At 56.1% G+C, this 13680-nt stretch overlaps 1 protein-coding gene across 1 annotated transcript in view; it reads left to right on the top strand.

Moving 5' to 3' along the window:
• Positions 1–13680, top strand: part of PDE8A (phosphodiesterase 8A) — a 105867-nt gene that overhangs the window by 74268 nt on the left and 17919 nt on the right. The window contains exons 9-12 of the mRNA XM_081114726.1: positions 1729–1811; positions 3319–3370; positions 3452–3494; positions 11454–11531. Coding sequence (XP_080970852.1) covers positions 1729–1811; positions 3319–3370; positions 3452–3494; positions 11454–11531 — 256 coding nt within the window. The remainder of the gene's footprint in view (positions 1–1728; positions 1812–3318; positions 3371–3451; positions 3495–11453; positions 11532–13680) is intronic.

Raw genomic sequence — 13680 nt, 5'->3', positions numbered from 1 at the left:
GAGCCCTCTCTCTCCACGGCCTTTATTCCCCCACCCCCGAGTCTGTGACTCTTCCGCCTCCCTCCCCACCTGCTCCCGTCTGCCCCTCATCTGCCTGTGCCCCCCCAGTTCACCAGGGCCCCCGTCCCGCCGTGTTCCTCGCCACCCGTCACTGAGGCACTTCCCTGCTCCGCATCGATGTCTTCCTCCCGCTTCAGCCCAGCCTCTGCAAGGCCTGGCTCAGCAAGCCGCCGCCACGTTGGATTCGGCGAGTCTGACAGTGGCCTCTTCGTATCCCCGGTCCACGAGGGACCCCCCTGCCGACCCCTGTGGCCTCTGCTGGTGCCCCAGGTGCCCAGCTGCCTGCACTGACTCCTGGGGCGGCTGTGGCCCCTCCCCACCGTCAGTCTCCTCCATGAATCATCACCGAGCCTCCGACTTTGCCCACTGCCTGGGCCTGACCTTGTTCAGGGCCTTCTTTTAAAGAAAAAGTTTACTGATTTCAGAGAGGAAGGGAGAGAGAGAAACATCAGTGATGAGAGAGAATCACTGATCAGCTGCCTCCTGCACGCCCCCTCCTGGGGACTGAGGCCAGAACCGTGCCCTCCTGGTTCACAGGTGGACACTCACCCACTGAGCCACGCTGGCCGGGCAGTGGCCGGTCATGCTGGGCCTGTCGCTCCCTCCGTGTAGATTCAGTCGCTTGGCTGGGTGCGGGGATTCCCACCGCGGCCTCCCTTTCCCATGCAGGAAGCCCAGCCCCAGGTGTTCTTTCACCTTTCCAGGCCCAAGCACTGCCAGCCCTGGGGTAGGCCAGGGCACGACGATGGGCACTGAGGAGGGACTGTCTCCATAGTCGGAGCAGCTGAGGCAGGAGGGAGGGGCGGCCTTCGTGCAGGTCGCCAGGCCCCCCCAGAGAAGAGTTCAGGATTGGCCGAACGTGAGGGTCTGGGCAGGAGACCTGAGCTGAGCCACCACGGCTCCCAGGGGGTCCTCTTCCGCCTGCTCAGCTCCAGGTCCTGTGGGGCTCCGGACCCTGTGGGACACCCTGGGAGTCATGTCCTACAGCGGGCTTAGGATTTTTATAGTTGTAGCCCTTGGTGACTCTTGGAGAATTCAGAACCGTCTAGGTGATGACAAACCCAGCTCCACTGCGGCTTCTCTGCACCCCCCACCCCCAAGTGAGCCCAGCACAGGGGCGCCCCTGCAGCCCCGCCTCCCACAGTCCTGGCCGCACACACCTGCTCTCTCCCCGCAGTTCCTGCGGGAAAGAATCCCTATGTTTTGTCTGATCTGAGAGCTCGACTAACACAACTACAGCCCTGGCTTGAAGCTCTCACCAGTTTGTTCCGCCTGAGCCCAGACCTGGCTGTTTCCCCATCTTCCCGCCCCCCCCCCCCCGCCCCCTGCCCAAATGCAGAGGGTCCAAAACCCTCAACCCAGAGGGCGGTGGCAGCCCACCATGCCGATGGCCAGAGTGTTCCTTCTCTCTCTAGTCAAGTGCAGGGCCAGAGGCCCCCCTCCCCGTCGCGGCAGGTGGGGTGCTCTCCACGGGGGAGCCAGCAGGCAGCCTGGTGGCCTGGCGTGTCAGCAGCCGGGGGAGGTGGAGGAAGCAGGGTCAGGTCCAGGTGTGGGGTTGGGATGACTCTGTGCTGATTCAGTGGTAACGGAATCGGGGCCGGAGTGGGACGTGCTCTTGGGTGTATGTATTGCACACAGAGCATAACGATGCTTGCATTGCATTTACAGGAGTGGCAAGGCGTTTACCACTCCAAAAGCGGAGATAACGTATCACAGAATGTGAAGATAATTCCTGTCATTGGACAGGGAGGGTAAGTGGAATAAACGTGCTCCAGTCAACATGCTGTGTTTGGCTGATTGTAAAATGTGCTGTAAGTGCTTAAGAGCTGCCTGCAGAATGTGAGAGACAGACGTGTGTTAGGTCAGGCGTCACCCAAGAATGGCCTTCCCGGGGCTCCTCAGGGCTGCAGCCTGACTCCAGCTGGTGACTCACAGCCCCTGATTCCGGACTCTCCTCTTGGGCTGCAGACACACGGGCCTAACGCATTGAAGTCAGAATACGAAGGCAGTTTATGAAGCTGTGTGATGAGCACACGGACTAAAAGAGTGTGTCTAACCTGAAAGCCTGTGATTGCCGCATAGACCTAGCAAATTAAATAAGAATAATTTAGACACGCCGAAACCGGTTTGGCTCAGTGGCTAGGGCGTCGGCCTGCGGACTGAAGGGTCCCAGGTTCGATTCCGGTCAAGGGCATGTACCTGGGTTGCGGGCATATCCCCAGTGGGGGGTGTGCAGGAGGCAGCTGGTCGATGTTTCTCTCTCATCGATGTTTCTAACTCTCTGTCCCTCTCCCTTCCTCTCTGTAAAAAATCAATAAAATATATTAAAAAAAAAAAAAGAATAATTTAGACACCACCATCTATGGAAACGCATGTCAAACAGGTGTGAGCACAGATTGGAAGGCAGTGTCTATCAGGAGCCTAACAGTCTCCTCTGGTTTGTCTCGGAGTCTAGTTTAAGAGGAAGATGGGAAAGTGTGAGTACGTTCTAGAACACCCCGCCATCAATGCAGCCATGAGACGTGATGGCAGAGGAAATGACAAGGAAGATGCTTATGTAAATGCACAATCAGACCCGTGTGTGACCGCACAGGACGACGAGGAAAAGGGCAGAGGAGGAGGAGGTGGGCCCTGCCCCGATGTGGGCCCTGACCTCCGCCCTTTCCCAGATGAGGACGCTGAGGCCGGTGGCCAGCACTGGGCGGAGCCAGGCCGAGGCCTCTGCCGGTGCCTCGGGGAGACGGTCAGGGCTGGCCCTCCGTTCTGATGCTTCGCCTTTTTACGTCTCCACATTTGTGTGTGATAAGCACATAGGGATTCGGTTATCAAGGGGAACGGAAAAACGGAAGGAACAGGAAGTGAGGAGAGCCGGCGGCTCCTGTGAGGAGTGCTAGTTGCTCTGCTCCCAGGGAGCCGGCCCGTCCTCTGGCTGAATGACTGGGTCCGGTTGCTCGGGAACCGGAAGCGTGTCAGCATCTGGGGTCCTGAGCACGAAACACGCGGAGTGACTGCAGGCTCCGGTCGGTCAACACGCAGCCCATGTTAAAAGCAGGTGTTTGTGATTGTCCGTTATGGCGCCTGGGGAGGAGGCGGTGGCGCCAAAGGGTGTTCGTGGAGACGCCTTTGGGGGGCGTGGCCGGGACCACAGAGGTGCTTTTCTCAAAGCGGGTGTGTGTGTGGAGAGATGCTCTTTTCATGAGAAATAGCAACGCCATGGACACCGGGAGGGAGAAATAACGCACTGTTTTCTACTTGCAGCAAAATTAGACACTATGTGTCCATCATCCGGATGAGCAGCGGCAACAGTAAGGTGTGTCGGGGCCTCGGGACGGGAGGGACGGCTGCCCCCGTGCGCGGGCGGCCGCACTAACAGCTTCTCCATCGTTTCCAGGCTGAGAAGATCATGGACTTCGTTCATTCTGACGCTCCCACAGGTATGGCGCCCACGTTCCTCCTCCGAGGAGCTTGCCCACTGCACGGCGGGTCTCTGCTGCCCAGGCCCAGGCCCAGGTCCGGAGCCCTGAGGGCATCTGACAGGCGTGCAGGGAGCCTGGGCCCCTCACATGCATGAATTCAATGTGGAAGCATGTTGAGTGATGTGTGCTCTAAGAACAGGGACAGCTTCTGACAGTCATCACCGCCAGCAGACGGGGCGCCGGGCCCTTCAGCGGTGCCTCCCGTGTCCACTCCCACCTCCGCTGGGTGACTGCACATGGTCCCGTCCCGGGAGGAGACCATCTCCCGGCTCCGGCTCCCATTCCTTCAGCTTCGGGACGTACTTCACAGCACCAGGCAGCTCATTCCCTCCGGAGCCGCCTGCACGCGGCCCTGTGCTGAGGGTGTTACCCGGATGGGCAGACACGTTGTAGATGAAGTTCCCTTTTCACAGATGAGGGAACGGAAGGACTGGCTGACTTGCCCTGGGCCCCGTCCAGGAAGTGGTGGGCTGGCACGGGCTGTGACAGTTCTCGTGGGCGCGGCGCCCAGGAGCACGCAGGGCTTGCGTGAAGGCAGAGACGTGGTGCAGAGTGACTCACAGCGAGTGACAGGTGATGAGCGGTGGGCGAGAAGGGGCCGGGGCCATGGCGCCTCAGAGGAGAGGGAAAGTCCAGGCAGGGACAGGGGTTTGAGGAAGAGGCTGCAGAGCCCTGGCCGGCAGCTCCGTTGGTTTGAGCGTCGTCCCAATGCCCAAAGGGTGCGGGTCGCATCCCCGGTCCGGGCACATCCAAGACTCAGCCAGTGAATCATCAGTAAGTGGAACAACAAATCGGTGTTTCTCTCTTCCTCCCCCCCCCCCATCTCCCATCTTCCTCCCTTCTTCCCTCTCAAAGTCGATTAAAAAATTTTTGTTTGTTTAAGAAGAGTGTGTGGAAGGAAAAGTATTCCAAGAATAAAACAGGCACAGAAGATGGGAAGTCCAGAGTGTGTTCTGGAAGAGCAAGGGTTAAATTGGACTGGTGGGCGGGTCCGTGTGCGGAGAGGAACTGGGTCAGGCAGTGTAGGAAAGGAGGGTTTTCACCTGCAGGCAGTGCAGCCTGAGCCGGGGAGCCGGGAGTAGCCTGACGTCTGAGCTCTCAGGGCAGGTGTGTGACACCCCAGACAGGATGCCAGCATCGCCACAGGCGGAGCAGAGGCACAGCCGCCAGGGCATAACCAGTGATGGCAGAAGGAGACAGGCCGCGGGGGAAGGTGGGGGAGACCAGAGGCCTCATGGGAAGGTGGTGGGAACCAGAGCGAGGAAAGCAAGGAGGTGCAGCGCTCACTCGTCGGCTCGTTCATGCTACAGCTTCTGTCGAGGGCCTGCTGGGCGCTGCAGAGAGAAGGGCCGGGGGTGTACGTTTTGCTGCCAGCAAAGCAGGTAGCTCGGATGTGGGGCCGATGAGACTGAGCAGGGATGGTGGCAGGGGGTGGGGACCGAGGGCCCAGGAGGAGCTGGAGGGAGAGGCGGGCACCTGAGTCAGAGCTGGTTGTGCAGAGAAGAGGGAGGGGAGTGCAGAGCTAGGGGTGGCCTTTGCATCCGAGAGCTCACCAATGACGCAGAGGAGTGCAGGTTCAGGAGAGAGGGCAGAGCCAGCCTGAGGGGCTGGAGGAGCAGGAGTAGAAGCTGCCTGCGTGGGCCCAGCGTGACCATAACCCTTGCACTGCAAGGTCAGGGAGCGCCTTTACTTGGATAGCTATATAAAAGCCTAAGTGACCAGCTGACCAAATGACCAGTCGCTATGACGTGCACTGACCACCAGGGGACAGACGCTCAATGCAGGAGCTGCCCTCTGGTTCCCACAGCCAACCTCCTATGACCCCTCCCCAACCATTCCCCACTCCCCATTGAGGGGGGCAGTCGGCCGGCCAAACTCCCACAGCCCCCCCCCCCCCACCGCCCCGCCAACCTCCACAGTGCCAGGCCACTAGTCTGTATATATAAAAGCCTAAGTGACCATCTGACTGTCCAGCTAGTAGCTATGATGCACACTGACCACCAGAGGGCAGATGCTCAACGCAGGAGCTGCTGAGCTACGGTGACTTGGCAGCTGTGGTTCTTGGGTGACGCCCCTGGCACCAGAGAGGAGGGAGCCTGGTTCCAGAGTACATCACCCGAGAACCACTCTCTCGCAATCCAGGACCCCTTGGGGGATGTCAGCCGGTTTCAGCCCGATCCCCGCAGGCCAGGGTCCCCACCGGTGCATAAGTCTGTGCACTGGGCTTCTAGTTGATAAATATGTAGAATAGCCCTGTGAGGTGGGCACAACTGTTATCATCATCTCAGGGAGAAACTAAGACGGTGGCATAGATAAACACCGGGAAATTGCTGCCTCCCACAACAATTGAAAAGTGCAACAAATACACAAAGCGGACATCACCCAGAACTACAGGAAGGCTGGCTGAGTGTAAATTCTACAACTAGAAAAAAAAAGCACTGAGAGCCAGAGGAGCTGTGGAAGCAAAGTGCAGAGGTACGGGGGCTCGCGGCACGCGGAAAGGGTCTGGCACCTGAGGACTCGGCTGTCTTTTTGAATCCAGAGGGAGTCACAAGCTCCCGATGGCTCTGAACTCCGGTTCCGGGTGGTCTCTGGGTACCCAGGACTCATACGGGGAGAAACTGGACTGTCTGGCAGCAGGTGAACTTGAGGGCGGCTTTCCCTCAGAGGTGCTTGCAGCCGTTACCGGGACACTGAGACGCGCGACTCCTTAGGCCAGGGCTGAGGCTCCGCCATAGCTGCTTGCTCCGCCCTTTGATTCCTTGAGACCCCGCCCCAACCAGGCTGCAGCAGAGGCTTTTGCATATGAATGCCCTGGCCCTTTGCAACCTGATAATTACCTAACTGCAGCCCGGCCAGACAGACCCAGAACTTCCAAGAGAAGGCCCAAGGCCCCACAGCGGCTTGCATTGCTTCACAGCTGAGCCTCATCAGGGCACCTCCAAACTCCAAACAAGGAAGGGGAATCTGCAGTTCTCTTCGTAGCTCCTGCTGTGTAACCTCAGGCAGAGGCTAACTTAGCACCTCCTTAGATCCAAGAGCCACTGTACCCAGTGGTCAGAGGGGGACCATCCAGATCACAACTCCTCAGATCCACAAGGGACACACTCAGGGTTCAGTCTCAGCACCAAAGCCCCACTGAAACAAGTCTTGCCCCAGAAGGATGTCTCCAGCACAGAAGTTCTCCCACTGCAGACACAGCTGATTCTCACTGCCAATTGGCCTGGAGGTCAATTCCTCCCAGTGATCCTACAACAACCAAGGCATAACTACAACAAGACTGTGCACAAAGCCCACAAGGGGGTGCACCAAGAGTGTCCACCTCAGGTAACTGGGGAGGCTGAGCCACTGGGCCCTACAGGACACCTAGCACACAAAGCCACTCTATCAACACAGGGAAGCAGCCAAAATGCGGAGACAAAGAAACAGGTCACAAATGACAGAAATGGAGGAAAGCAAATGACTGGATATAGAGTTCAAGGCCACGTTTATAAGGTTTTTCAAGAATTTTATGGAAACCGCCAATAAATTTAGTGAGTCCCTCAATAAGTATAGTGAGACCCTGGAGGACATGAAAAAGGACCAACTAGAAATTACGCATACACTGACTGAAATAAAGAATAATTTACAGAGATCCAACAGCAGACAAGAGGATCCCAAGAATCAAGTCAAAGATTTGAAATACAAAGAAACAAAAAATACCCAACCGAAAAAGAAAAAAGAAAAGAGATTCAAAAAATATGAAGATAGTGTAAGGAACCTCTGGGACAACTTCAAGCGTACCAACATCAGAATTATAGGGGTACCAGAAGGAGAGAGAGGGCAAGATATTGAAAACCTTTTTGAAGAAATAATGACAGAAAACTTCCCCTACCTGGTGAAAGAAATAGACTTATAAGTCCAGGAAGCACAGAGAACCCCAAACAAAAGGAATCCAAAGAGGACCACACCAAACACATCATAATTAAAATGCCAAGAGCAAAAGATAAAGAGAGAATCTTAAAAGCAGCAAGAGAAAGACAGTCAGTTACCTACAAGGGAATACCCATACGACTGTCTGCTGATTTCTCAACAGAAACCATGCAGGCCAGAAGAGAGTGGCAAGAAATATTCAAAGTGATGAATAGCAAGAACCTGCAACCAAGATTACTTTATCCAGCAAAGCTATCATTCAGAATAGAAGGTCAGATAAAGAGCTTCACGGATAAGAAAAAGCTAAAGGAGTTCATCACCACCAAACCAGCATTATATGAAATGCTGAAAGGTATTCTTTAAAAAGAGGAAGAAGAAAAAGGAACTCTTACCATTTGCCACAGCATGGATGGAACTGGAGAGCGGATAAATACCACAGGATCTCACTCTTTTGTGGAATATAATGAACAACATAAACTGCTGAACAAGGACTGATCCAGAGACGGAGAGGCATTGATTGGACTGTCGGGCCTTGGAGGGAAGGTAGGGGAGGGTGGGGGCAAGGGGGAAAGATCAACCAAAGGACTTATATGCAAGCATATAGGCCTAACCAATGGACACGGACAGCGGGGGGGAGGGCATGAGCGGGGGGGGGGGGGTAGAGGGTAATGTGGGGACAAGGACACATATGTAATATCTTAATCAATAAAAAATATATTAATAAAAAATAAATAAAAAAGAATTAGCAGTCAAAAAAAAAAAAAAGAAAGAAACAGGTTCAGAAGGTTTAGATGCAGAGCTGGACTAGCAGGCAGGTCAGGGCCATGCTCACGGCTGTCCAGCCGGGAGAAGTCTCAGCCGGGAGACTCTGAGGCCGCCATGCTGGGCCGCCTGTCATCTTACCAGATCACACCCTCCCGGCGTCAGCCTTCCTCTCAGCATCTAACCCAAAGGCCCTGCTGACTGTCAGCTGGGGTGCTTGGCTGTACACCACCAGCACCAGTTCCTCAGCAGAAAGAAGCCATTAGGAGATGGGGCCCACGGTGGGACAGGCCAGAGCACCGTCCGAGAGAGAGGGACCCAGGGAAGCTGGGCGCCGCCCTGCGGCCTGGGAGCAGCGTGCGGGGCCACCATGGGCTCTGCCGGAGGGCCCCCCCCCCCCACAGCCTCCCTCGCTGCTGGGCTCTGGGGTGAAGCGCTCATTGATGGCTTCCTAATGGGGAATGGGCAAAGCGCTCACCCTGTGGTGGGAGGCACAGGACAGGGGCTCGGATCCTGGGTGCCCAGGAAGCCAACAGGTCCCAGCACACGTCCCTTTAACTCGCCAAAGACATTCTGTGTGATGAGAGTCTGGTCCAGGCCCGACCTGGGTTAGGCACCCACACGGCAGGTCGTCTGAACTCACTGTACTTTGTGGCACCGCACGGGGGAGGGGTGGCCTGGGGACGCTTCCCAGAGATGGCGATGGTGGGAGTGGTGCCTGGGACCGACAGGTCAGTCAGGACAGGAGCATCCTGGAGGCAGAGGGAGCCCCCGGGGCTCCGCACTTCCGGACCCTGAGCTCCCGGCCTGTGACCCTCTAGACCAGGGGTGGGCAAACTTTTTGACTCGAGGGCCACAATGGGTTCTTAAACTGGACCGGAGGCCGGAACAAAAGCATGGATGGAGTGTTTGTGTGAACTAATATAAATTCAAAGTAAACATCATGACATAAAAGGGTACGGTCTTTTTTTTTTTTTTAGTTTTATTCATTTCAAACGGGCCGGATCCGCCCCGTGGGCCGTGGTTTGCCCACAGCTGCTCTAGACCTTATTCCACTTCCCACCCCAGCGCCTGGTTAGGGCCTGACACGCGGTGCCCGGGAAGTGTGTGTGGAGTGGACAAACGGGGAAGGATGAAGGAATGACCCAGTTCGTAGCCCAGCTGTAAAGGCAGGGGAGCGGCCTGAACCTCCAGAAGCTGCAGGAGGAGAGGGAAGAGGGGCGATGGGAGGGGTGAGTGTGTGGAGCGCTGCCCGAGGCAGCAGCAGCAGATGCCCAGGCTGCTCCTGAGAGGGAGGGGGAGCCGCTGGCCCAGCCTCGCGTGGTCAGGGCCTGTGGGGAAGGCAGGCTGTCGCACACACTGCTCCGTCCTGCCAGCCAGCTGCTGTCTCGGAGGTGCTGGAGGGGGGTGTGAGTGCGGGGGCCGGGCCGCCAGGGGCGCATCCAGTGGTGCTCACCTGTGCACAGGACTGAGCAGGTGGTGGACGGCAGATGTGTGTCTGTTATGTGCTGGGCGGTGCTGCCACCTGGGAAGGAGAAAGGAAGACTTTCCTGCGCTTCCTCATTCCCAGCTGGGGAGGAAGGCGGGGGGAGCCCGCGGTTACCTCAGTGTGTGTGGGGGGGCACTAGGGGAGGGCGTCCCAAAGGTCACACCTGGACTGCATCTTAAAGGAGGCTGGCTGTTAACCAGGTGAGAAGGTGGCCTGGGAGAGGCACGCTCCCCTGGAGGAAAGCAGCCTGTGCCAAGATGTAGAGGGTGGGGGAGACCAGCACATCACAGAGGCCATGATGGTGGAGCGGGGTCCAGGGATCACAGGGCCCTGGTGCCACACGGGAGCTTAAGTCTTATCCTGAAAACCACGGTGAGCCGAGCCGTTGAGAGGTTCTGGTCGGGAGTGTTGGTTATTTCAGAAGGACTGCTGGGCTGCCTGTAGAGCGGGGGTAGGAGGGGGCAAGGCAGGGGCCGTGGGACTGTGACCGGAGCTGCCGTTATAGTCCAGAGGGTTGGGTGCGGCTGCGGCCTCGGGTGGGCAGGTTAAAGGGGTGCTGAGATGAGGGCGTGGGGAGGAGGGAGGAGGCATGGATGCTGCTCCGTGGCCTGGGACAGCGGGTTTGGGAGAGGAGAGCGCGTTCATGGCGGTGCCGGCGGGCGGGCGGCCGTGGCCCGTTAGGATGCAGGCCCCGAGCTCAGGGCAGGACAGCGGCACGGGAGTGTGTCACAGCCAGAGGAGGGGGGCTCCTAAGGAGACTTGTTTTCCAAGAAGAGAAGGGCTGCCAGACATTTGGGAACCGAGGGACCAGGAAGGAAGAGTGAGAGACCGAAGGCAGGCCAGCGGGTGGACCTAGGCAAACAGGAGTTTCCAGAAAGGGGTCGGGTGTGTCTGGGACCACAGGCCCAGTCGGGTCAGGATGGAATTGTCCTTCAGCTGCAGCAGCGCAGAGGCCAGCAGTGACCTGAGAGGCCAGGTCAGTGCCCACGGAGAGGAGAGTGTAGCAAACACCAGTGCCGACGTGTCTCGGGGGCAGCCAGGAGCCGGATGCAGGTCCTGCTCTGGGCAGGGCTGGCGGTGAAGCGTGGCCGGGCAGAGGAGGTGCGGCTGCAGCAGGAACCATGTCCACACGCGGCCCCCAGGCTCCTCGCCTGTGACCTGGGGGCCGGCTGAGGGCTGGGAGGCTCAGAGCCACCCAGGCGCCAGCAGGTGCACGAGGGGCAGGAAGGAGGTGCGGGGTGGGGGGGAGGCCAGGCAGCTGCTCGGAGCCCAGAGGGTCGTGGTGCCTCACAGAAAGGGGGTCGGAGACGGAGGAAATGACACGGAGCCAGCCCCGTGCCCCCTGGGAGAGGCGGGCTCCTCCCCAAGCAGCAGGCCTGGTGTTACAGAAGCAACTGCATAAAGGGTTTCTCCCCTTTGGGGCAAACGTGTGGGGCTCAAAAATCGCTCCCACTTTCCTCAGCCACAGCAGCGCGAGGAGTGCTGAGCGCACATCTCCTCGTCGCCCCTTTCCGTCGAGACGGGACCCTCATTACGGGGCCTGGAGCCTGGGACGCGCTGTCTGACCGGTCACGTGGGACTTTGTGAGAGAGCCCGACGCCTCCTTTTCATCGTCTGCTCTCTGCAGATTTTTGTTGCAACTTAGTGTCCAAATTCTTAAATTTTGTTTTAAAAATGTTAGATTGGTAGTTTTTCTAACGGTAACTGGTCGTTTTTCACCCCTTGATGAGGTGATTTATCTCTTGTTCCCACAGATAATCAATCAGGTAAACATAAAGACAAGAGGAAAAGCTCCCTGGATGTCAGGAGTGTTGCCTCACGAGCAAGCGAAGGTAGGTCCCCAAGACCGGGGAGCCGGTACCACCTGGTGCTGCACGTGTGGACCTGGCACACCCCCCTCATCCCCGGGCCACTGCCCCCCACCCCCCCAGCAATCTGTGACACTCCCCTCTCCTCATCCCCGGGCCACTGCCCCCCGTCCCCTCCGGCTCCTGCCAGTGGGCTCCATGCTGAGCCTTTTGCGGGAGTCAGGGAATGGAGAAAAGGGCCGGGGTACTGTCTGTTGTCTGTTGTCTGTTGAGTTCCTAGTGTCACAGCAGGTCCTGGAGTAACGTTCCCGGCAGGTCACTGCCTGTGTGGGGGTGCGGTTCTCCCAGGCGGCCTGGGTTTCCTCCCACAGCCCAGAGAGCACGCTGGGAAGTGTGTGTCTGGAGGTCCCATCTGAGTGGGTGTGGGCGAGGCCCCGCGGTGGAGGGGTCCTGCCGGGGCGGCTGCGGCACCCTGGCCCTGAACTGGAATAAGCGGGTTAAAATGATGACCTCACTTGTTTTTATTGGCCTTTCTTAAATATGTGGATCGCTCATGCTTATTTCAGTGTTCAATATTAGAAGTGTTTGCGTTTTTATTTAGAAGTTTGGTTATGTTTTTGTGACCAGAAATATGTTGCAGGATCCAACTCTTGTTTGGTTTCCGTTTTGCTGAAATAGAAGTTCCTAATAACCGATCGATGGTTTTAGGTGACACCTACTATGCGTCACCGTGGGCAGGAGTTTGCCATAAGCTTCCCTTCTGGTGGGGAGGTGAGCTGTATTTTTGGCAAGTGAGAGGCTTATTCTGCAAATATTATTTTAGTTCTAATTGGAATATACTTTTTAAAGATTATGTAGAAGTGGCCTGAATGACCTAATAGTTTACTTACTTATTTTGTTAATCCTCATCAGAGACTCTTTCTTTGATTTTTAGAGCATGGAAGGGAGAGGGAGACAGAGGGGTCTATTACAAAGTCTAGATATGGGCCGCTATTGGATATATGTATCAAAAATAGATTTTCTGTGGTTTGCCTTTTCACTAACGAACACAGGTTCGTAATGTTAACCTTAACCCAGTTCACTGCATCCACGTCTCCTCTCACAGCTAGTGCTTCCTGTGTCCTGTTTACGAGCTCTTCCTCTGCTCCAGGCCATGAAAACGTTCTCCCATGTTTCCTTCTGTGTGCACCTTAGGTCTGGGATCCATTTCAAGTTAATTTTTTATCAGGAGAGAGTCGAGACCAAGGAGGAATTTTGCCCCAACATTAAAACCCAGTTGGCCCAGCACTGCATTGGCAAACAGCAGTACACATTTTGTAGTGGCAGCGCCGTAAATTAGGGTCTGTACCACGTGGTCAGGGCCTGGGTTGGGTCCCTGGCTGTCGGTCTGTGCTGGTAGCCGTGACAGCGATTCCTGCCACGCTGCCTTGAGATGCCCCTGGCCATTCCTGCGGGTTCTTTGCATTTCTGTCTGACAGAACCAGCCTGTTCGCTTACACACACCATCTCCTGAGTTTTATCTTGGAGTCTCTTGAATCTATCGATCAGTTTGGGGACAGTGGAAATCTCAGTAATAGTGAGTCTTACAGACCAGGGAATGCTGTGTCTCTAGCTTATTTTATCTCAGTAATATTTTGCATTTTCAGTGTATAAATTTTGAAATCTTTCGTTAGATTTATTTCTAAACTAGCGGCCCAGTGGTGGCTGCTGGCCGGGGCCTGCCTTCCTTCCGCACTGCCCCTAGTGGTCAGTGTACGTCATAGTGAGCGGTCGAACTTCCGGTCTCCCGGTCAAACTCCTGAGGGGACACTGTGCATATTAGGCTTTAATAGGCATAGAAGATACTGATGTTCTTGATGCTGTCACATGGTGTGTTTTTACTTCAATTTCCGATTGTTTGTTGCTAGCATGCAAAATTACAGTTGACTCTTGTGTACTGACCGCGTACTGAGTAACCTTGACGCTTGCCCAGTGATTGTTGAGGTCTGCAGGTGCTCAGGGACTCTGTGCACACACAGTCCCAACCATCTGTACATTTTCTCTGCCTGACTTGATTGCATTTGCACTGTGGTATGGTTTTTGTGAGCAGATGTCACTGTCACATTTTTAAATGAGAAAAAGTCCTTTTATGACATCGTGATGAAATAGTGGTTCTTACTTTTGGTTTAATGGC

This window comes from Myotis nattereri (assembly GCF_964212035.1).
Source record: "Myotis nattereri genome assembly, chromosome: 21".
NCBI lineage: Eukaryota > Metazoa > Chordata > Mammalia > Chiroptera > Vespertilionidae > Myotis > Myotis nattereri.
This window is presented reverse-complemented; position numbering and strand designations above follow the sequence as displayed.